General features: G+C 42.3%; 1 protein-coding gene across 3 annotated transcripts; it reads left to right on the top strand.

Annotated features, from left to right (window-relative positions):
• The first annotated feature begins 955 nt into the window (after positions 1-955).
• On the top strand, positions 956-20952 carry PABPC1 (poly(A) binding protein cytoplasmic 1). 3 transcript variants are annotated; one of them, XM_034966425.3, is made up of 16 exons: positions 956-1152; positions 1961-2459; positions 5563-5756; positions 5955-6070; positions 8250-8389; positions 10671-10765; positions 11061-11198; positions 11388-11483; positions 14126-14398; positions 14634-14724; positions 16861-16971; positions 17053-17207; positions 18185-18269; positions 18802-18932; positions 19468-19561; positions 20505-20952. In XM_034966425.3, the coding sequence occupies exons 2-15, from the start codon at positions 2267-2269 to the stop codon at positions 19558-19560; spliced, it is 1911 nt and encodes a 636-aa protein (XP_034822316.1). In that variant the 5' UTR covers positions 956-1152; positions 1961-2266; the 3' UTR covers position 19561; positions 20505-20952. The 3 variants fall into 3 exon arrangements, with proteins under 3 accessions (XP_034822316.1, XP_063462937.1, XP_063462938.1); XM_063606867.1 differs by lacking the exon at positions 956-1152 and having other exon boundaries at positions 1358-2459; XM_063606868.1 differs by lacking the exon at positions 956-1152 and having other exon boundaries at positions 1358-2459; positions 19468-20952.
• Positions 20953-21405: the final 453 nt, after the last annotated feature.

Below are 21405 nucleotides of genomic sequence, written 5' to 3'. Positions count from 1 at the left end.
TCAAAGTGCTGGGATTACAGGCGTGAGCCACCGCGCCTGGCTACTTTTTGTATTTTTAGTAGAGACGGGGTTTCACCATGTTGGCCAGGCTGGTCTCGAACTCCTGACCTCAAGTGATCAGCGTGCGTCAGCCTCCCAAAGTGCTGGAATTACAGGAGTGAGCCACCGCGCCCGGTCACATTTTATCCTCTTTTTAATAGGAGCAAAATAGTATTTATGTGGGATTCCACTGGTTTAAATTCTAATTAAATGAGAACAGATATAAAGTACTTAATTCCACACCTAGCAATACAGTTGACATCCATTAAAGTTTATTGAATTAAGGAATAAATTGGGCAATCATTTAACTTCTTTGAGACTGTTCCTGTAACAGTAAAGTAAAATTATTACTACTTGCTCCACCTCCCACACAAGATCGCTCTCAGGAACAAATGATAGTATGTTTACGCGAGTGCTTTAAAACCTGTAAAAGCACTTTACTACTTTCGAGTGGAATTTGTATGTTGATTTAATGTCATTCCTAGAGCCGGTTTTTATTACTATCAATTCGTTAAATTTAGCATTCCTATTAAAACCCACTACTAATGTGCAGAATTGTTTTAGTTATTTATAAGGACGTTGTTTTAGACTATTCCTAATTTTGTCTGGTTGCAGGGCTGTGGTGCCATATAGTAGTGACTGTGACAAACCAGTACTTTCAGGAAAAACATTCACTTTTCTCCACTCCTGGTTTCTATCGCCAAGAAATGTCTGGCAGAAGCAGCACAAATCAATGATTCCAGCCTAGCACCTTAAGGTAAGAAGTGACCAAAGACCCCCAACACAGCTATCCCATATTAAAGCCACTTTGACCAACGACAACGTCCAGTGAAGACACGGAGGAGGGTCGGGCTGGAAAAGAAGAGGACGAGGAACCCGAGGGGCCCTCCCCTCTCTCTCCCTGCCCCCCCACCCCGCGCCGGGAGCTCCAGAGGTGCCGGGGTCCAGCGCGCAGGACGGTTGGGGGGTCCCGGAGCGGGCGGCCAGGACCCGCGCAGCCAGTTGGTGTCAGCGAGCGCCGCGGCCGTTGGGGACTCCAGCTCCCAGCAGGCACCGCTTCTGCGGCCGACGCGCGTGGCGGCGGTGCCCGCTGGGACTCGTAGTGCGGTCCGGGTAGGAGAGAGCAGGGGGCCACGCTGGCTCCATCTACGCACGTTTCGGAAACCGGGCCCGGAGGGGACCACGCCCGCTCACCCGTGCCCGGCGTCCCCCGGAGCTGGGGCTAGAGGAGCCGGGCCGGCCGCAGCGGGAGGAGGCCACAGGCGGCCGCGCACGTGGGGGGTGGTTGGCGCGGAGGAACCCGGAAGCCCCTTGCACCGCCCACCGCCGCGGTGACGGGTTAACGCTCCTCCTGGTGGAGGCAGGGGCGGGCGGGGCGGAAGGCGGGGCCGCCTCAGTCAACACCCCCGAGGACCGCCTGCGAGCCGCCCTCCCCACCCCCGCGGACGCGACGCAGCGCGAGCTCCGCTTCCCGGGCCGCGGCGCCTGCGCAAAAGCCCCGCCCCTTCGCCAGAGCCCCACCCCCACACCGCAGCCTCCACCGCCGCCACCTCTCCCTTCCTCTCAGCTCTTTCCTCCTGTTTTCTCTTCCCTCCTCCCCCTGGCCTCCGCGTCTCCTCCTACTCCGGCGCTGACGCTCGCGTAGGGGCCCTGGCGTCAGACGCGCGGGGGCGGGGCGAGTGCGGCGCGGGGTATAAGTAGAGGGTGCAGGAGGCGGTGCTTCCCCTTCTCCCCGGCGGTTAGTGCTGAGAGTGCGGAGTGTGTGCTCCGGGCTCGGAACACACATTTATTATTAAAAAATCCAAAAAAAATCTAAAAAAATCTTTTAAAAAACCCCAAAAAAATTTACAAAAATTCCGCGTCTCCCCCGCCGGAGACTTTTATTTTTTTTCTTCCTCTTTTATAAAATAACCCGGTGAAGCAGCCGAGACCGACCCGCCCGCCCGCGGCCCCGCAGCAGCTCCAAGAAGGAGCCAAGAGACCGAGGCCTTCCCGCTGCCCGGACCCGACACCGCCACCCTCGCTCCCCGCCGGCAGCCGGCAGCCAGCGGCAGTGGATCGACCCCGTTCTGCGGCCGTTGAGTAGTTTTCAATTCCGGTTGATTTTTGTCCCTCTGCGCTTGCTCCCCGCTCCCCTCCCCCCGGCTCCGGCCCCCAGCCCCGGCACTCGCTCTCCTCCTCTCACGGAAAGGTCGCGGCCTGTGGCCCTGCGGGCAGCCGTGCCGAGATGAACCCCAGCGCCCCCAGCTACCCCATGGCCTCGCTCTACGTGGGGGACCTCCACCCCGACGTGACCGAGGCGATGCTCTACGAGAAGTTCAGCCCGGCCGGGCCCATCCTCTCCATCCGGGTCTGCAGGGACATGATCACCCGCCGCTCCTTGGGCTACGCGTATGTGAACTTCCAGCAGCCGGCGGACGGTGAGCGCCGGGCTCCGCGGTCGGCCGGGCGGGCAGGCGGCCATGAGGCTCGGGCGGCGGCGGCGGGCGGGGTAGGCCGGCGGGCCCGGGGCGGGGGGCGGGAGGGCATGTCACCCCGCGACGGCCGGCGGGAAGGCGCCGGGGTCCCTGGAGCCGCGTTTCCCGAGCCGGCGGGGACCCGCGCTGCCGGCAGCCACACGCCCGGCTACTTCCTCCTTTGCGACCATTTTCTCGGCCTCAGACGCTCTCAAACTTTAGGGTGATGACGCGCCGGGAGGGTGGGTGAGATTCGGTTCCTCCGCGGCGCTCCCGCCAGTGGCCCCGGGATTCTGGGGCGTTGAGCGCTGAGCTCCTTTCGTGGGTAAGAGGTGGAGGCGCTCCCACCACCCGGAGCTCCTGCCGGCGCCCCAGCCTGGGGAGGAAGTGCAGTTCTGTGCTCGAAAAATACCACGTGTTGAACCCTGTAACCTCGCAGGCCCGAGGCCTGCTTCTGCTCCTGCTCCTGGCCCAGTCGCCTGGGGGAGCCACCAGGCCTTAGGATAAAGTTCCTGTGGCGATGTGTGGTGTGGTGGTGGTCCTCAGGCTTGTGAGTCCACTTCCCAGAACTCATCAGTGACTGATGGATCTAGAAATGGAATTTACCGGAGACATGCATTTGGGGTTTCCCCTAAATCAAGCATTTCTCTAACATTAAAAGGGCAGAGTGGGAGGAGGGGATGTGGCAGCCGACCACTTTGAAGGCCAGTTTTCTCAGGCAACTTAGACCATTTTTAGTCAAATTTTATCTTAGATTCACAATACTGGTGGTTTTCGAGTATATTATGTTACCTTCTGAAATAGTTCCTGTCGTTTTGAGGGGCTTTTCTTTATAAAATAGTCAACTTTGGTTATAAAATGTTACTTTAGTGTAATTCCAACTGGACCAGTCTTATCTGTAGCATGGAAGAAGTTCAAGTTTCTCTTTTATTTTTAAAAGTGGCCCATGATACCTGTAAATCTTGGGAAATGACTGAGTACAAAATAACGGAGATTAAATTGAGCTTGAAATTTATGGGGGAAATGCAGCTAACTTTGTGCTTTTATTTTGAAGCTAAACAGTTAACAGAAACACAATTTTGTAAACAGATAATATCTGTGGTCTGTTGAGTTGCTAGGATTTGTCTTTAGATCAATTGGCTTTGAGAAGTCAGCTTAATTCCATTTTACGGCCCAATTTTGCCTTTTTTCCCCCCTACAGGCTGGCCACTTGAATACGTGTCAAATAATCGAAATATGAAGAATTCATTTTTATTAGAAAAGGCCTTAAGGGTGGAATTTAAGCTCCTATTAACATTCATTCAGTAGAACTTAGGTTACTGATCAGCTCTTCACTGTGTAAAGTTGATACTGATTTTGGAAGCAGAATATTGAGTGACACAGAGCCAGAAGTTGTAAAACTGCACTGCAGGTTTCCTGCCCTTTTGCTCTGTAAGCAGTAACTCCAAATGTCACTTCATAACAGTTCTTGTCAACCTTAGGCAGGATGTATCAATGCATGTCAGATGGGGGTAGATAACTTTGGGGCAGGTTATCACAACCTAAGAGTTGGTGGAGAAAACATGGGAATGAATTCTAGAGACCATAAAATGAAAACTTGAAAGTGTTACTCTTTCTCAGCTTAACGTTTTTAAATCCAAAAAACAATTTTTACATTTCTTGGGATTCGAAGAGTTGAACTTCAGGTTTCCGTGGTTACAGTGTACAGTGTATATTATCAGTCTGTACCGGTAGACCAGTACCCTAACTGCTGAAAAGAATATGGCAGTTTTCCATTTGTCTAGTTTCTATATGTACAATTTACTATCCAATCAATTACTTAAGTGGATTTCTTGTTCTTTTTAAAAAACTTATTGCTACATTGATAGGCAGAATAGCTTCTGAAAGTGACCAGTTTTCAATTTCATAGGAAGAGGTGACTCATTGAAAAATAGCTCAAGCAAAGTCAGCTAAAAAAAAAAAAAAACTAGGGAAGCTGAGTAGGTGTGGTCAATTGATAATGAGCTAACAGCTGATTATCACTATATTCTAGAAACTGGAACTTTCATTTATAAAAAAAGAGGTGGCCGGAAAATTCATCCTGTCAATAACTTTAAATTTACATTGGCATGGAATTTGTAGGAATTGTTTCAGGGCTTAAAAGGGACCGTTTTCCCTCTCTTCGGGGACTAGTCTTTTTATTTAAGGATGTGTTATTTCATTTAGAGCCTTTAATGGTACAGGTATACGTAATTCAATCCTTTATAGATCCTGAAATTAATTGTAGATTTTGAAATTTTCTAGCAGTATTCAGAAATAACTAGATCAGTTGTTAAGAAAATCAGCGATCTAAAGTGAAATTGATTTTATGTGTCAAGAGAGCGTTAATGGTGATTTCTGAATATTGCAGACCTGGTGTTTTTAAAATTCTGTGATTATGAAACCAAATATGTCTAACTTCACATTAGCTTTTGAAAGCATGATTCAAATCTTGGTCTAGCCTTTCATTTTCTTAAATGGAAGTTGTGCCATGAATCACTGAAACCCTCCCTCCCCCCAATAATTCAGAAACTTTCATTTTTTAGGAAATGGACTAGTTTTCATATAATATTGTTATTAGCAATGAAATGACCAATTTTAGCAAGTAGTTGGGAAGAAGTTAAAATATTTAAATCTATAAACTACTTCCAGCTTGTAGATAAATCTGTTGCGTAATGTCTTTTATACTGCTCATTAAACATTGTATGTGAAGGAATTTGGATTTTGATAACTAGGAAAAAAAGTGCTTTAGATTTAATGGCAATTAAGGCAAGAGATTGCTTCAAGAATTCATTAATTATTAGCAATATGGCATCCTTTTATATGTGAGAAATTTCGGGGGCTTCTGGTATTTGTCTTTGCTTTATACAACTTAGGTCCCACACTAGTGTGTGATACTTGAAAGGTCTAGCCATCTTGAAGCTTAAAGAGGAAGCGTTCAACTGTGAGACCATGTGTCCTCCCACTCCACTCACCATAGTTTATATAATCTTAAGTAGCCAGCAAAAATTTTGAAGTAATATTGACTCTGAAAATGTCTTTCCTGCAGCGGAGCGTGCTTTGGACACCATGAATTTTGATGTTATAAAGGGCAAGCCAGTACGCATCATGTGGTCTCAGCGTGATCCATCACTTCGCAAAAGTGGAGTAGGCAACATATTCATTAAAAATCTGGACAAATCCATTGATAATAAAGCACTGTATGATACATTTTCTGCTTTTGGTAACATCCTTTCGTGTAAGGTAAGCCAAAAATGTCCGATACACATGTTTACATTGTTGAGCTACATTTAGTTTAGTGCTTGAAATAGGAACTGTGCAGTAATGGATATCTTTATTTCACAAATATCCAGGTTAGATGGCTAACAGATTGTCTCTCAACACTGAACAAATGTTAAATCAATAGCAAATAAAGAAAAATGGGTATATGTTTTTCCCTAGGTGGTTTGTGATGAAAATGGTTCCAAGGGCTATGGATTTGTACACTTTGAGACACAGGAAGCAGCTGAAAGAGCTATTGAAAAAATGAATGGAATGCTCCTAAATGATCGCAAAGTGTAAGTTATAAATATCTAGCTAATCATATTTTGAGTCTTATTTTTAATAATTCCAAATCCATTCATTTTAAGTTAATATTTGTCAGGGAGAAGTTAGATAACACATAAGATAAAAGAATAAAAACATTCTAAAGATGAATAACAAGAAAAATTCATGTAGTTGTACTGGAGTGAAAATTAATAAGCTAATCTTGATTTTTACAATTGAATTTTCTACACAGTAAGTGTAACATACAAATAACAGGTTTAATATAATTAACATTCATGCCAAAAGGAAAACAGAAGATAAGTAAACAGAAAAATGAAGCTTTTTCAAAATGAGTGCATTAGTGAAAAATCAGGAATTCAGACAAACCTAATATTCATAATTCTTGAGGTACTGGTTAAATTAACCCATTTTATAGGTGAAGAAACTCAAAATAATTTGCTTTTATGTACTGTAAAATGAGAGACATACATTACTCACAAGTCCGGGCGCGGTGGCTCATGCCTGTAATTCCAGCACTTTGGGAGGCCGAGGTGGGTGGATCACCTGAGGTTGGGAGTTTAAGACCAGCCTGACCAACATGGAGAAACCGTCTCTACTAAAAATACAAAATTAGCTGGGCATGGTGGCGCATGCCTGTAATCCTAGCTACTCGGGAGGCTGAGGCAGGAGAATCACTTAAACCCGGGAGGCGGAGGTTGCAGTGAACCGAGATTTCGCCATTGTACTCCAGTCTGGGCGACAAGATTGAAACTGTCTTTAAAAAAAAAATAAATACTCACAAATGCCTGTTACCAGTGCTTTAGGAGGAAAAAAAAGCAAGCCCAACACTGGCAGGATCCAGAAAAGAATGATATATTGCTGTTTTGAGTAAAAGTGATATAACTCTTTTGGAAATTTGTAACTGTCCTAAGAAGAAATACACAAAGTGTCTTTCATAAAGTTTCAGCTTTACTGCAGTGTGCCTTTATTCCCAGCCACTGGGAAGCTGAGGCAGGATGCTTGAGCCAAGGCTGTAGTGTGTTGTGATTGTGCCTGTGAACAGCTATTACACTCCAGCCAGGGCAAAATAGCAAGACCTTGTCTCAAAAAAGTTGCAGCATTATTTACAAAGCAGAAAGTGATGGTCACAATGAAATACGCTCCCTTTGAGAACATTGATGAAACTAATAGCATAGCGAAGACCAACCATGTTTTGTGGAGAGATAAGGAAATTATTTTTATTTTACTTTTTATTCTAAAGCTGGGTTAGAGATAAGGAAATTTAGATGACTAGGGTGAGATTATGTAAGATGGTTTTTCCTTCTGCTTTGCTGTGTATTATAATATGCTATGACACATGTGCTACTTTTTTTTCTTCAGTGATCGTTGTTCTTTTTATTTTTATATTTTTGAGACATGGTCTTGCTCTCTTGCCCAGGCTGGAGTGCAGTGGTGCAATCTACTCACTGCCACCTCTGCCTCCCGGATTCTAGCGATTCTCATGCTTCAGCCTCCCAAGTAGGTGGGATTACAGGTGTACACCACCACACCCAACTAATTTTTGTACTTTAGTAGAGACAGTTTCACCATGTTGGCCAGGCTGAACTCGAATTCCTGGCCTCCAGTGATCATCCCACCTTGGCCTTGCAAAGTGCTGGGATTACAGGTGTGAGCCACTGCCTAGCCCAGTGATCCTTGTTCTGAATTACTACTGTTATATTCAGAAAAAATTAAGTTTTAGTGTCATTTTGTTGAAAATGCTGCAGTTATGTCAGGCTGTTGTGTGTTAGAGTACACGATTGGGAAGTTTAAATTTTTATTCTAGGAGATGGCAAAGAAAGCGCAAGCGCCACTTTAAGATGACGATGAAAGCTTTTTAATTTGATAGAGGTCTTTTTATTGGCATGGTACACATGCACTTCCACTCATTTGTATTGATGGGAGTGATCCCTTTAACCCTAGGTTAGCTAGAGAAGAGAGAAGTGTGTATTAAAAGAAGTGGTTTTTTTTTTTGTGATTGTAGTTAGAGGTTTATTCATATATTTCATGGTGTCATATCTTAAATTATGGCCCTATTTCTATTTTGTAGTGTGCTTTTTATTAGGGATTCTGAATATTCTCAGTAACAGTAGCAAAAACAACCATCAGGCTTACTTAATCTGAACTTTATAAAATAGAATCTAATGTTATAGTCCTTGTATATCTTATTAGATTTGTTGGACGATTTAAGTCTCGTAAAGAACGAGAAGCTGAACTTGGAGCTAGGGCAAAAGAATTCACCAATGTTTACATCAAGAATTTTGGAGAAGACATGGATGATGAGCGCCTTAAGGATCTCTTTGGCAAGTTTGGTAATGTGTCTTAATTAAATTTTTACACACACAGCTCTGAATTAGTGCTCAGTGTTAATTTTACCTATTACTTTATACTAAAAAAGTCAATAAAATTAGACTTACATGGTACTTTAAAATATTTGTGGTTATTTGAATTAAGCTGCTGGCCATCTGTTACACTACAAAGTAGTATAATGCAAATAAATAGAATTCTATTGAGGTTAAAGGTTAATAGCATTAGATTAGCACAGTAAGGTATGACTAAGTAATTAGAACAGATTTTAAAATATTTTACTACATTAAGAGGCTGGAGATATATATGTGTGTGTGTGTGTGTGTGTGTGTGTGTGTGTAATTAGAGATCCCATGTCATCAGAAGCATATATTTGACACAGCCAGCCTACAGTGGAATGCAGTCTCATAGAACAATAAAGCTGGTCAGTCTAAGTAACATCATGTTTGAGCAGTTTAAAACAATGACTTTCAGCGATGAAACCAAAAATTCAGATTTTCCAGTGATTCAAAGTACTTATTTCCTGCATTTAAAAATAACTTCATAAAACTTGAAATTAATGAAGCACAAACCAGCCTTAGTTTAGGTAGGGGTATAACAGATAAAATAACTTTTAAGTGTTCATGTGCAGATGATTTGCTTGACCCCACCCTTTGCATTTTGTGTTGAACTTAGAGGTGTCTTGCTTTTTTTAATATGTCAAATAATAAAGAATTAGGAAATCTAATACTTTTTTTTTTTTTTGACTCTCGCTCTGTCACCCGGGCTGGAGTGCAGTCGCGTGATCTCGGCTCATTGCAGCCTCTGCCTCCCGGGTTCAAGCAGTGCTCCTATCTCTACCTTGAGTAGCTGGGATTACAGGTGTGCGCCACCATGCCCAGCTAATTTTTGTATTTTTAGTAGAGACGGGGTTTCACCGTGATGGCCAGGCTGGTCTCCAACTCCTGACCTCAAGTGATCCAGCCACCTCGGCCTCCCAAAGTGCTGGGATTACAGGTGTGAGCCACTGCGCCTGGCCAGGAAATCTAATATCTTACTGCCATGCTAGCATGTCACATCAAGCCCTCCACTAGAGCAAAAAAGTACCATTTTGCACAAAGATAGATGATATAAAACGTAGAAAGTGACATCATGTTTACATCTCAACCCCCAAATTTAGCTACTGCCTTTTATATATTTCAACTGTCGTGCTTCTTAATGTCTTTTAATTAGAAGCTATTTGTAAAAGTTGATGTTAACTACCAACCCTATGAGTAATGCTGCATAAGTTGACCACAAATATGTGAATATGTCATATTTTCTTGACTTTGGCCTCAGGAGAGAGGCACATTCAGAAGAAAATCTGCCTTGGCCCATACATCTTCTAAGTTTCTGTAATCAAATGTGATTTTTAACCTTTTCTGCCCCACTTGCCTGAGATACCACCCGCCTCAGTTACCTGTCTCTCCTACTTTAGAGGGAGTTAGGGGAAAACATGTCTTCAGAAATAAATGCTTCCTCTTCCAGGTAATTCACCTGTGTCTTTAAAAAGAAATTTTTTTTCCCTCTCTTTCAAATTCCTATATTACCTATGTCTTACCAAAGAGTCCAACCATGTATTCCTTCCACTCCTATTGAAAGTCGGGTAGGCCAAGGCTTAATAAATACTTGTTTCTTAATTGATACAAAGAAAATCAAATTGGTCTTAGCACAGTGGCTCATGCCTGTAACCCTAGCGCTTGGGGAGGTCAAAGAGGGAAGATACTTGAAGCCACAAGTTTTAGACTAGCCCGGGCAACATAGCAAGACCCTATCTCTACAAAAAATAAATTAGCCAGGCATGGTGGTATGTGGGCCAGTAGTCCCAGCTACTTGGTAAGTTGAGGCAGGAGGATCACTTGAGCCCAGGAGTTGGGTTAAAGTGAGCTTATTCATTGTGCTGCTACACTCCAGCCTGGGCAATGGAATGATATACTGTCTCTATAGAAAAGGGAAAAAATCAAATTATTGGGTAAAAAATGCAACTCTTTTGTGCTAGAGCTGAGAATAAAACTTTTTACAGCCGTTTAAAGTGTACCTCCTTAAATGGAAGGAGGAATCCTTCAGGGGAGGGAAGGTATTTATCTTCTTAATAATAAAAGGTCTTTCAATGGAAAAGTATACCTACCTGGGGCATAGAAGGCTGGGAGGGAGGAGTCAAGTTACGGAGCTTTGAAATTTTTTTCATGGCTTTGTATGTTGAAATTTGAAATGTATAATGTGAATGTTATATGGAATATCTTTGATTTATGTAAAAAAATTTTTTAGGGCCTGCCTTAAGTGTGAAAGTAATGACTGATGAAAGTGGAAAATCCAAAGGATTTGGATTTGTAAGCTTTGAAAGGCATGAAGATGCACAGAAAGTAAGTGGTCTGTATTCAGCAGGAAAGAAGGGGGTACAAAGTTGAGTTGCTCTTGTGTTGAAGTCTATGTGCATACTAATAGCTATTTGACATGTTCTTGTATTTTCAGTTATTTGCATTTTATGCATTAGGTTTGAGAGTATAAATTGGTAACCTATATTGTCCCAAAACCTTGAGATTTTGGGATGGGTTTGTCTTTAGCTTTTGTGACTTAACAAATTCGTCTTAACTGTTAAGGAAATGAACTGTAAGTTTAAAGTTTTGTGATTTTTTTTTTCTTTTTTTTGGGGGGAAGGCTGTGGATGAGATGAACGGAAAGGAGCTCAATGGAAAACAAATTTATGTTGGTCGAGCTCAGAAAAAGGTGGAACGGCAGACGGAACTTAAGCGCAAATTTGAACAGATGAAACAAGATAGGATCACCAGATACCAGGTTCATTTTTAATTGAACAACCAAAATAAGACAGGGATGAGGAAACCTATTTTACGTTGATTTCAGTTACTTCCAGGTAGCTGGAGGGTTTGAGAGGGGAATAGGAGAAGAAATATGGGGTAAAATAATAGATGTACTTAGGTACCACCATGGTTTTCTTTTTCTATAATTTTCTTTTCTTCTTTTTAGGGTGTTAATCTTTATGTGAAAAATCTTGATGATGGTATTGATGATGAACGTCTCCGGAAAGAGTTTTCTCCATTTGGTACAATCACTAGTGCAAAGGTAAGAAAACATGGTTCATTTATTTGAGGTCTGGTAAAAATTCATACATGTAGATATATGTATATAAATTTTGTATTATAGCCACTAGAGAGGTGTTTGCTTCGTTACTTCTAAAACTTAAATTCACATTTGAACTGGTTGTCGTAGCCTAATGGTTAACTTAAAAATGGCAAGCGCTGAACTCTGCTAAGGAAGGCTGATATCCTCACATGGTATGCACTATTCCAACAAGTCATTTTGCTAAAACAAGCAATTTATTAGGGACTTATAATTGTTACTATAGTTCTGATCTGTTTATTCATTTCTACAATTCATTCTGGGTAGTCAAGCCCCAGTTCCCTCCCCTGTCCCCTAGCAGTAAGAATAGAGATCATATTTTCTTTCATTTGAAATCAGAGATTAAGAAACACCAGCAGTAGTATTCTAGTACGAATTCTGAAATCTTGATTTAAGAAGTTCTCTTCTAGATGTTTTTGTCTAGCATCCGTGGGCCAAGAGTCCCCCTATATGCAAGGTTTTGTGCATACATAATTTTGCTGGGGTTGGGGAAGAGTGCATAGAAAAAATTACAACTCAGCTGAACTGGAATGACGCTGTGGCTGATCTTTCTAGTCAGCTTTTCCTGGCAAGTCCGAGGAAGCTTCTGTGAGAGTGAGGAAATGTTAGGGGAAAGGTGGTTGAATACAAGTAAGATGGAAGTGCCATGGTTGTCTTGTGTTTCAGATTATGCTTTTTATGTAAGAGTATTGGAGTATGATAGAATTTATTCCTGAATGTTTTTGTCTTCAGTGTGTTCCCTGGATATTGTTTAAATTGAGTGTTGTGCATCAGCATATTTTGAATGTATGAAGCATGCATGTTTTTCTGTTTCTTGAGACAGGATCTCACTATGTTGCCCAGGTTGGAGTGCAGGGGCATGCCACAATCACAGCTCACTGCAGCCTCAGCCTTTCCTGGGCTTAAGCCAAGCTTGTCCAACCTGCTGCTTGCAGGCCACATGCGGCCCAAGAATGCTTTTAATGCAGTGCAACACAAATTCTTAAACTTATGAGGTGTTTTTTTTTTGTCTTTTTTAAAGACGAGTCTCACTCTCGCCTGGGCTGGAGTGCGGTGGTGCAATCTCAGCTCACTGCAGCCTCCGCCTCCCAGGTTCAAGCGATTCTCCTGCCTCAGCCTCCTGAGTAGCTGGGATTACAGGCATGTGCCACTACGCCCAGCTAATTTTTGGTATTTTTAGAAGAGATGGGGTTTCACCATGTTGGCCAAGCTGGTCTTCCAACTCCTGACTTCAGGTGACCTCCTAAAGTGTTGGGATTACAGGCGTGAGCCACCGTGCCCGGCTGGTTGTCTTTTTATTGATTAAGGGAACATTTGTTTTATTATTTTTTTGAGATGGAGTGAAGTGGTGTGATCTCAGTTCACTGCAACTTCCACCCCCTGGGTTCAAGCAGTTTTCCTGTCTCAGCTTCCCGAGTAGCTGGGATTATATGCACCTGCCACCATGCCCGGCTAATTTTTGTATTTTTAGTAAAGACGGGGTTTCGCCATGTTGGCCAGGCTGGTCTCGAACTCCTGACTTCAGATGATCCACCCGCCTTGGCCTCCCAAAGTGCTAGGATTACAGGCGTGAGCCACCACGCCCGGCCAAACATTTGTTTTATATTGGAAATATTTTCTTCGAATTTTCCACTTTATAGACCTCACTTTGTGTGTGTGTGTGTGTGCGCGCGCGTGTGTGTGTGTGTCATCTTAGAAAGGTTTTCTCTCTATTTCTACATTTTATGTTCAGATTCAGAATCTACCTGGCATTTAAGATTTTTCAATGTAATGTGAATTAAGAGTTCTACATTTTTTCATTTGTCCCAGTGTGTCATGTATTGAGTAGCCCAAAGTCCTTTTTCCCCAGTACTTTAAAATGTTAACTTTAACACAGTGAATTCCCATAATTGCTTGGGTATATTTCTGGCCTCTGTTTTATTACCGTTTGTTCCTATGCCACTCGCATACTGTTAATGTAGTTTTATAGCATGCTTATATATATTGCTGGCCTAGCGAGTGGTTCTTTGCAAGTCTTCATTGCTCATTTAAAAGGTCTTTGCAATCAATTTTAGAAGAACCTTCCTCTTGAGTGTTCTTTATACCGTAATATTTATGGATCCTCTGCTCTTGAATGTAAAAACTTTAAAGATGTGGGTATTGTAAGATTCAACTACTTTGTTCTCAAAGGCATAGTAAAGCATCTTGTCAGCTTGAATTGTTAGAATAGTCAAAATTTAATTGGGAAATGCTTCCAGTGGTGCCCAAAAGTCAATTTAGTAGGCCTGGGATGTATTTATTTAGATAATTAAATTTCAATATTGAAAATCCAATCAAATTCAGTATCTAAAATCTTTAAAAGTTTCTGTGCAGCCTTCACTTCTGTCAGTTCTCTGACCTGGCTAGGGTAATGCGTATGTGTAGTTTGCCCTTAATAATTGGGTATTAAGGAAAAATTGTGAACTCAATGGGTGAATACAAGATGATTAAGCATTAACAGGGTTTAGTTATTTGATTCAGTGATTTATAATTGTCTAAACTGTAACGCTCTTTTTTTGCTCCTCATTCTACCATTAAGTTAACTTTTTTTTTCTTTTTTTTAATAGGTTATGATGGAGGGTGGTCGCAGCAAAGGGTTTGGTTTTGTATGTTTCTCCTCCCCAGAAGAAGCCACTAAAGCAGTTACAGAAATGAACGGTAGAATTGTGGCCACAAAGCCATTGTATGTAGCTTTAGCTCAGCGCAAAGAAGAGCGCCAGGCTCACCTCACTAACCAGTATATGCAGAGAATGGCAAGTGTACGAGCTGTGCCCAACCCTGTAATCAACCCCTACCAGCCAGCACCTCCTTCAGGTTACTTCATGGCAGCTATCCCACAGGTAGGTTTTAGAAGGCAACCAGAACCATGAAGGTTTTCGTATTTGGTCATTTCTAGTGTTTTTTGTGCCCCTCGCCCCGCAAATGTGAAACATTAAGAAAGGTGAATTATGATTGAGTTGGAAAAAATGCTTGAGTGTGAAGTCCTGGTAAATGTTTTGGAAAAGTACATATAATTTATTGCATTATTTGCTTTTTTCTTCAACTGATAAACTCATGTGCTTTTTTCCCCTGCAGACTCAGAACCGTGCTGCATACTATCCTCCTAGCCAAATTGCTCAACTAAGACCAAGTCCTCGCTGGACTGCTCAGGGTGCCAGACCTCATCGTAAGTCTTTTTTCTTTTAATTAAGGTTGGGGATTGAGTTTAAAATAACACATTGGGTAAATCAGCTCTTCTATGTCAATGTTAGGTTAACTATTGCATTTCACATAATTTGTGGTTATGGATGTTCATTTTTATAGCATTTAAAAGCAGTGCTAAGATAGTAATGTCTACAGTGGTTTGATTTCCCTTTATAAAAGTTTTGGGAATAGGTACAGCTCTTCATTATTTATTTATTTATTTATTTATTTATTTTCGAGACAGAGTCTCGCTCTGTTGCCCCAGGCTCGAGTGCAGTGGCTCAGTTTCGGCTCACTGCAACCTCCACCTCCCAGGTTCAAGCGATTTCTCCCTGCCTCAGCCTCTGGAGTAGCTGGGATTACAGGTGCCCGCCACCACGCCCAGCTAACTTACGCATTATTAGTAGAGATGGGGTTTCACCACGTTGGCCAGGCTTGTCTCGAGCTCCTGATCTCAGGTCATCTGCCCACCTCAGCCTCCTAAAGTGTTGAGAGTACAGGCGTGAGCCATGGCACCCAGCCAATTTCATTTTTTGTCAGGCCACAGTTTTAAAGGTCTCGTTCCATTTAATCATGTATGAGAATCAGAGTCGTGGTATTTTAAGTCTTGTCCTGTGGAACAGTATGTTATATTCCAAGAGCACTTAGAGTTTATTTTTTTAGACAGAGTCTCACTCTTTCTTCCAGTCTGGAGTGCAGTGGCATGATCTTGGCTTACTGCAGCTTTCACCTCCCGGGTTCAAGTGATCCTCCTGCCTCAGCCTCCCAAGTAGCTGGGACTACAGGCACACGCCACCACGCCCAGCTAATTTTTTAAATTTTTTGTAGAGACGGGATTTTGCCCTGTTGGCCAGGCTGGGAGCACTTAGAATTTTATCATGATTATGTTTCAGGTATATTTATAAGTGTGGGCGGCAAACCACCCAGGTGCCAAGACAAGAGACCGAGGACACAAGCTGTTCCAATATAATAAAATATAAAATAAGAATAGTTATACCAGATATAGATCTTAGATATGATTATATATGAATATCATTAATCATTAGTTTGTAGCAATTACTCTTTATTCCAATATCATAATAATCCTCGCTCTATAATCATAACCTAGGAAAAACCAGGCCATACAGAAATAGGAGCTGAGGGGACATAGTGAGAAGTGACCAGAAGACAAGAGTGCGAGCCTTCTGTTATGCCCAGACAGGGCCACCAAAGGGCTCCTTGGTCTAGTGGTAATGCCAGCGTCTGGGAAGACGCCCGTTGCCAGGCGGACCGAGGTCTAGCGGTAGCGTAAGTGTCAAAGGAAAACACCCACTACTTAGCAGACCGGGAAAGGGAGTCTACTTTTCCCCGGGGGAGTTTAGAGAAGACTGCTCCTCCACCTCTTGTGGAGGGCCTGACATCAGCCAGGCTTGCCTGCAATTATCCAGAGGCCTAACCGTCTCCCTGTGGTGCTGTGCTTCAGTGGTCACGCTCCTAGTCTGCCTTCATGTTCCATCCTGTACACCTGGCTCTGCCTTCTAGATAGCAGTAGTAAATTAGTGAAAGTACTAAAAGTCTCTAATATGCAGAAACAATGGCGTAAGCTGTCTTTCTCTCTGTCTCCTCTCCTCTCTGCCTCGGCTGCCAGGCGGGGAAGGGCCCCTTGTCCAGTGGACACGTAACCCACGTGACCTTACCTACCATTGGAAATGACTCACACTCTTTACCCTGCCCCTTTTGCTTTGTATCCAATAAATAACAGTGCAGCCAGACATTCGGGGCCACTACTGGTCTCCGCGTCTTGGTGGTAGTGGTCCCCCGCGCCCAGCTGTCTTTTTTTTTTTTTAATCTCTGTGTCTCGTGTCTTTATTTCTGCACTCTCTCGTCGCTGCACACAGGGAGAAGCCCACCGACCCTGTGGGGCTGGTCCCTACATATAAGTACTCGTCCTTGTATGAATTAATGTTTTTACTTATTAATGCTCTGAGTCTGGGAAAATGGCAAGTGTTAAGACTCAGCTTTAAAAAGTTTTGTCACTTTTTAGTCTTTTATGCAAACCTCAGATCGAAGAAAACAGCATAAATACTTTTCACTCAGTAAATTTTCCCAGTTAATGTATATTCACATCTTTAAAATGCAGCATTCCAAAATATGCCCGGTGCTATCCGCCCAGCTGCTCCTAGACCACCATTTAGTACTATGAGACCAGCTTCTTCACAGGTTCCACGAGTCATGTCAACACAGCGTGTTGGTGAGTCTTAATCCTTCCTTTAAAAATTGATCACCAATTTGAAAGAGCAAGATAAAAATACAAAATGTTCTTATTTTTTAGCTAACACATCAACACAGACAATGGGTCCACGTCCTGCAGCTGCAGCTGCTGCAGCTACTCCTGCTGTCCGCACCGTTCCACAGTATAAATATGCTGCAGGAGTTCGCAATCCTCAGCAACATCTTAATGCACAGCCACAAGTTACAATGCAACAGGTATGAATTTAATGATTTCTTAATAAAAATCACAGTTCTTGGGTGAAATCAAAGATGTGAAGGCAGCTGGGCACAGTGGCTCACACCTATAACCCCAGAACTTTGGGAGGCTGAGGCAGGCAGATTGCTTGAGACCAGGAGTTTGGGACCAGCCTGGGCAACATACAGGACCCTGTCTCCACAAAGAAAACTAGCTGGGTGTGGTGGCATAAGCCTGTAGTCCTAGCTGCTAGAAGGCTGAGGCAGGAGGATTGCTCGAGCCCAGGAGTTTAAGGCTGCAGCAAGCTGTAATCCCTGCTGGGTGACAGCAAGACTCTGTCTCAAAAGAAAAAATGTGAAGACAGCTGCATGATAGATTCTTGAGAGCTTAGCCTATCTGGAACATTCTGCTAATATGATAGTATGTAAAATGTCTTATGCTTTTGGAATTGGACAAGCAGTGAGAAATTCACATCCTAAATCACCACGCCTGGTCTGAAACAACTATTATAAGTAGCTATGGGCCAGGCGTGGTGGCTCACACCTGTATGTAATCCCAGCACTTCAGGAGGCCAAGGCAGGTGGATCACTTGAGGTCAGGAGTTTGAGACCAGCCTGGTCAACAGGGTGAAACCCCAGCTCTAAAAATATAAAGATTAGCCAGGCGTGGTGGCACATGCCTGTAATCCCAGCTACTGGGGAGGCTGAGGCAGGAAAGTGCTTGAATCCGGAGGCGGAGGTTGCAGCGAGCCAAGATTGTGCCATTGCATTCCAGCCTGGGCGACAAAGTGAGACTCCATCTCAAAAAAAAAAAAAAAATGTATCTGCGATACATAGTATATAATAACTACTTTGACTTCTTTCTAATTCGCTCACTCAACTTCTCCACCTCATGTTTCGATGGAAGTCTACCACTTCAGCAGATGTCCATTGATGACTATTTGTATTTGCCATTTTTTTCTGTGCTTTAAACTTAAGAGTTCTCATTTTCTGTCTAGCCTGCTGTTCATGTACAAGGTCAGGAACCTTTGACTGCTTCCATGTTGGCATCTGCCCCTCCTCAAGAGCAAAAGCAAATGTTGGGTGAGTACTTCTGTCCCACCTTGTCAGTTCAGAAAGACTAGAAAATAGAGGAATCACTTAGGCACTAGGTCAGTCAGTTGACAGCTAGGGCAGTGGAATTGATCTGAATTGGCATGAATGATTATGATAGTACAGTTGGTCTGCCTAATTAAAACCACTGGAAAGCCAATAAGAAAATGTATTGTTAGTAATAAATAGGGTAGTAGGGCATTACTCACCGTGGGCCCTCACTACATTTTTGAGAGAAGGAATTTGAAGCAAATGAGAAGAAAACTTGTGACTTTGCCTGAACACCGATTTAACAACCTAATGGTAACATTGCTTAATTGGCAAGCTGGTAATATCAAGAGTTAATTGCCTTGTGGCAGATTTTATTCTGTCTTCCCATGAAGACATAATGAAATTGTGGATTATGGGTTGTTATATACGTGAGACAGAAGTAGGGTTCTTAAACCCCAGTTTAATGTGGTAATTCAATGCAGTTAAAAACTTTTTTTTATTGAAGGGAGTTTTTGAATGTTTCTGTTCCTAGGTGAACGGCTGTTTCCTCTTATTCAAGCCATGCACCCTACTCTTGCTGGTAAAATCACTGGCATGTTGTTGGAGATTGATAATTCAGAACTTCTTCATATGCTTGAGTCTCCAGAGTCACTCCGTTCTAAGGTGATTTAAATTTATTTACCAAGTTGCCTCTTACACGGTTATTACATGGCTTTTTATGGGGACTTAATTGTACAGAACACTTACATCGTGTTATATATAAGCCATGTACAGTTGTAAAGTCTGCATAATAACCTGTGGCGCTATTTATCCCCATTTTATAGATAGGTAAACTGAAACAGGCTGAATAATTTGCCAAATGCTCACACAGCTCTTAAGTGGCAGAACCTGGCTTCAAATCCCATCAGCTCCAACAGCCATACTCTCAACTGCTGCTGCTTTCTCTAGTGGAAAAAGAGAAATATTTTTCGAGTGTGGGGAGGACACGGAAAGAGAAGTGCAGGGGAGCGATTCATAATTCTAGAATAGTGGTGTAATAGAACTCAAAATTGAATGGATATAGTTGTTTAGTGTAACAATTTATACTTTCATCTGAGGGAAGAAACTTACCTTTGTTGGGAATTGGTATGTTACCAATATGAAACTCTTTATTTCCATTCCTTTCCTGAACCAGTTTATCTGTTTTCCCCTTTTTTAGGTTGATGAAGCTGTAGCTGTACTACAAGCCCACCAAGCTAAAGAGGCTGCCCAGAAAGCAGTTAACAGTGCCACCGGTGTTCCAACTGTTTAAAGTGAGCTTTTCCCTCTGGTTTGTTGTTTTAAGCTTGTTTTCTTCATCTTTTATAAAGTTTGTTGAGCATATTTTGAAATGTGCATAGCAAAAGATCATTTTACAGTTCATTTAAATGTATTGATAATTTTTCAAGGAAAAGTGGAACTAACTATAGAGGAATTAAAGGAATTTTACCCGTTAACTGTTGGATTTTTAAAATCCCAGGACTTTCAGGTGGTGGTTTTTTTGTTTTTTTTTTTTTTTTTGAGATGGAGTTTCGTTCTGTCGCCCAACCTGGAGTGCATTGACGCGATCTCGGCTCACTGCAACCTCCGCCTCCCAGGTTCAAGCAATTCTCCTGCCTCAGCCTCCCGAGCAGCTGGGATTACAGGCCCATGCCTGCCACCGTGCCCAGCTAATTTTTGTATTTTTACTAGACTCGGGGTTTTGCCATGTTGGCCAGGCTGGTCTGGAACTTCTGACCTCAAGTGATCCGCCCACCTCGGCCTCCCAAAGTCTTGAAATTACAGGCGTGAGCCACTGCGCCCTGCCAGATTTTGTATAGTAATATATATATATAAAATGACCTGTCACAGGTTGGCTTTCATAGTTGTACCTTTCCTTTTTGGGTGGTGCCCTTGGGTCTCTACTACTGTCTTTCATCACTCCCAAGAAATTGAGTAGTGCAGCCAGGATCAGGACCAGGGATTGGCAAATGTTTTTTGTAAAGGGCCAGATAGGAAATATTTTGGGCTTTGAGGACTGTGTTATCTCTGAAATGATCTTGTTCCAGTGTTACCATGTCAAGACAACCATAGATAGTATGTATACAAATGAACAGGTATGGCTGTGTTCCAATAAAACTATGGATAAAAACAGCCACATTGAATTTGGCTAAGGGCTTTAATTTGCTACTGACAAGTGATAGTCCTGGTCTTAATTTGTTTTTTTAACATTTACAGATTGATCAGGGACCACGAAAAGAAACTTGTGCTTCACCGAAGAAAAATATCTAAACATCGAAAAACTTAAATATTATGGAAAAAAAACATTGCAAAATATAAAATAAATAAAAAAAGGAAAGGAAACTTTGAACCTTATGTACCGAGCAAATGCCAGGTCTAGCAAACATAATGCTAGTCCTAGATTACTTATTGATTTAAAAACAAAAAAAAAAACACAAAAAAATAGTAAAATATAAAAACAAATTAATGTTTTATAGACCCTGGGAAAAAGAATTTTCAGCAAAGTACAAAAATTTAAAGCATTCCTTTCTTTAATTTTGTAATTCTTTACTGTGGAATAGCTCAGAATGTCAGTTCTGTTTTAAGTAACAGAATTGATAACTGAGCAAGGAAACGTAATTTGGATTATAAAATTCTTGCTTTAATAAAAATTCCTTAAACAGTGCACGGATTTGCTTTTTTTCAAAGTCTTTATAATTGCCATGCATAAATAGGTAATATCTTAATGGTGCTGAGCTGACATAAGAATCTTTCATGAAAAATGTACTGTTAAGTTCAAGGGGTCTATTGGTTTTATGTAAAAGGCACAAGACAATTCCTGTAGTGCATTTTATGAGTTAAGGTTTCCATACGGATTATTGAAACAATTTGTTACATGTATTTGTTACATGATCTTAATATTTCATGTACAAAACTGACACCCATCCACTGAAGATAAGCCAGTTTATGGGTTTTTTTTTTTTTTTTGCGGGTAGAGGTGGGGTCTCCCTGTTTTGTCCAGGCTGGTCTCGAATTCCTGGGCTCAAGCGTAAGCATAAGGCTTATTCCTGCATAAGCCACCATGCCTGGCCTGCCAGTTTATGATTATATTGAGGTTTCTAGGCTATGAGATTATTAG

This window comes from Pan paniscus, chromosome 7 (assembly GCF_029289425.2).
Source record: "Pan paniscus chromosome 7, NHGRI_mPanPan1-v2.0_pri, whole genome shotgun sequence".
Taxonomy (NCBI): Eukaryota; Metazoa; Chordata; class Mammalia; order Primates; family Hominidae; genus Pan; species Pan paniscus.
This window is presented reverse-complemented; position numbering and strand designations above follow the sequence as displayed.

Excerpts from the sequence above, each read along its gene's own strand:
- PABPC1 (XM_034966425.3), top strand. The coding sequence starts at position 2,267 with ATGAACCCCAGCGCCCCCAGCTACCCCATGGCCTCGCTCTACGTGGGG. Across the intron at positions 8,390-10,670 it reads GGATCTCTTTGGCAAGTTTG|GGCCTGCCTTAAGTGTGAAA; the intron begins GTAATGTGTCTT and ends AAAATTTTTTAG. Across the intron at positions 11,484-14,125 it reads GTACAATCACTAGTGCAAAG|GTTATGATGGAGGGTGGTCG; the intron begins GTAAGAAAACAT and ends TTTTTTTAATAG.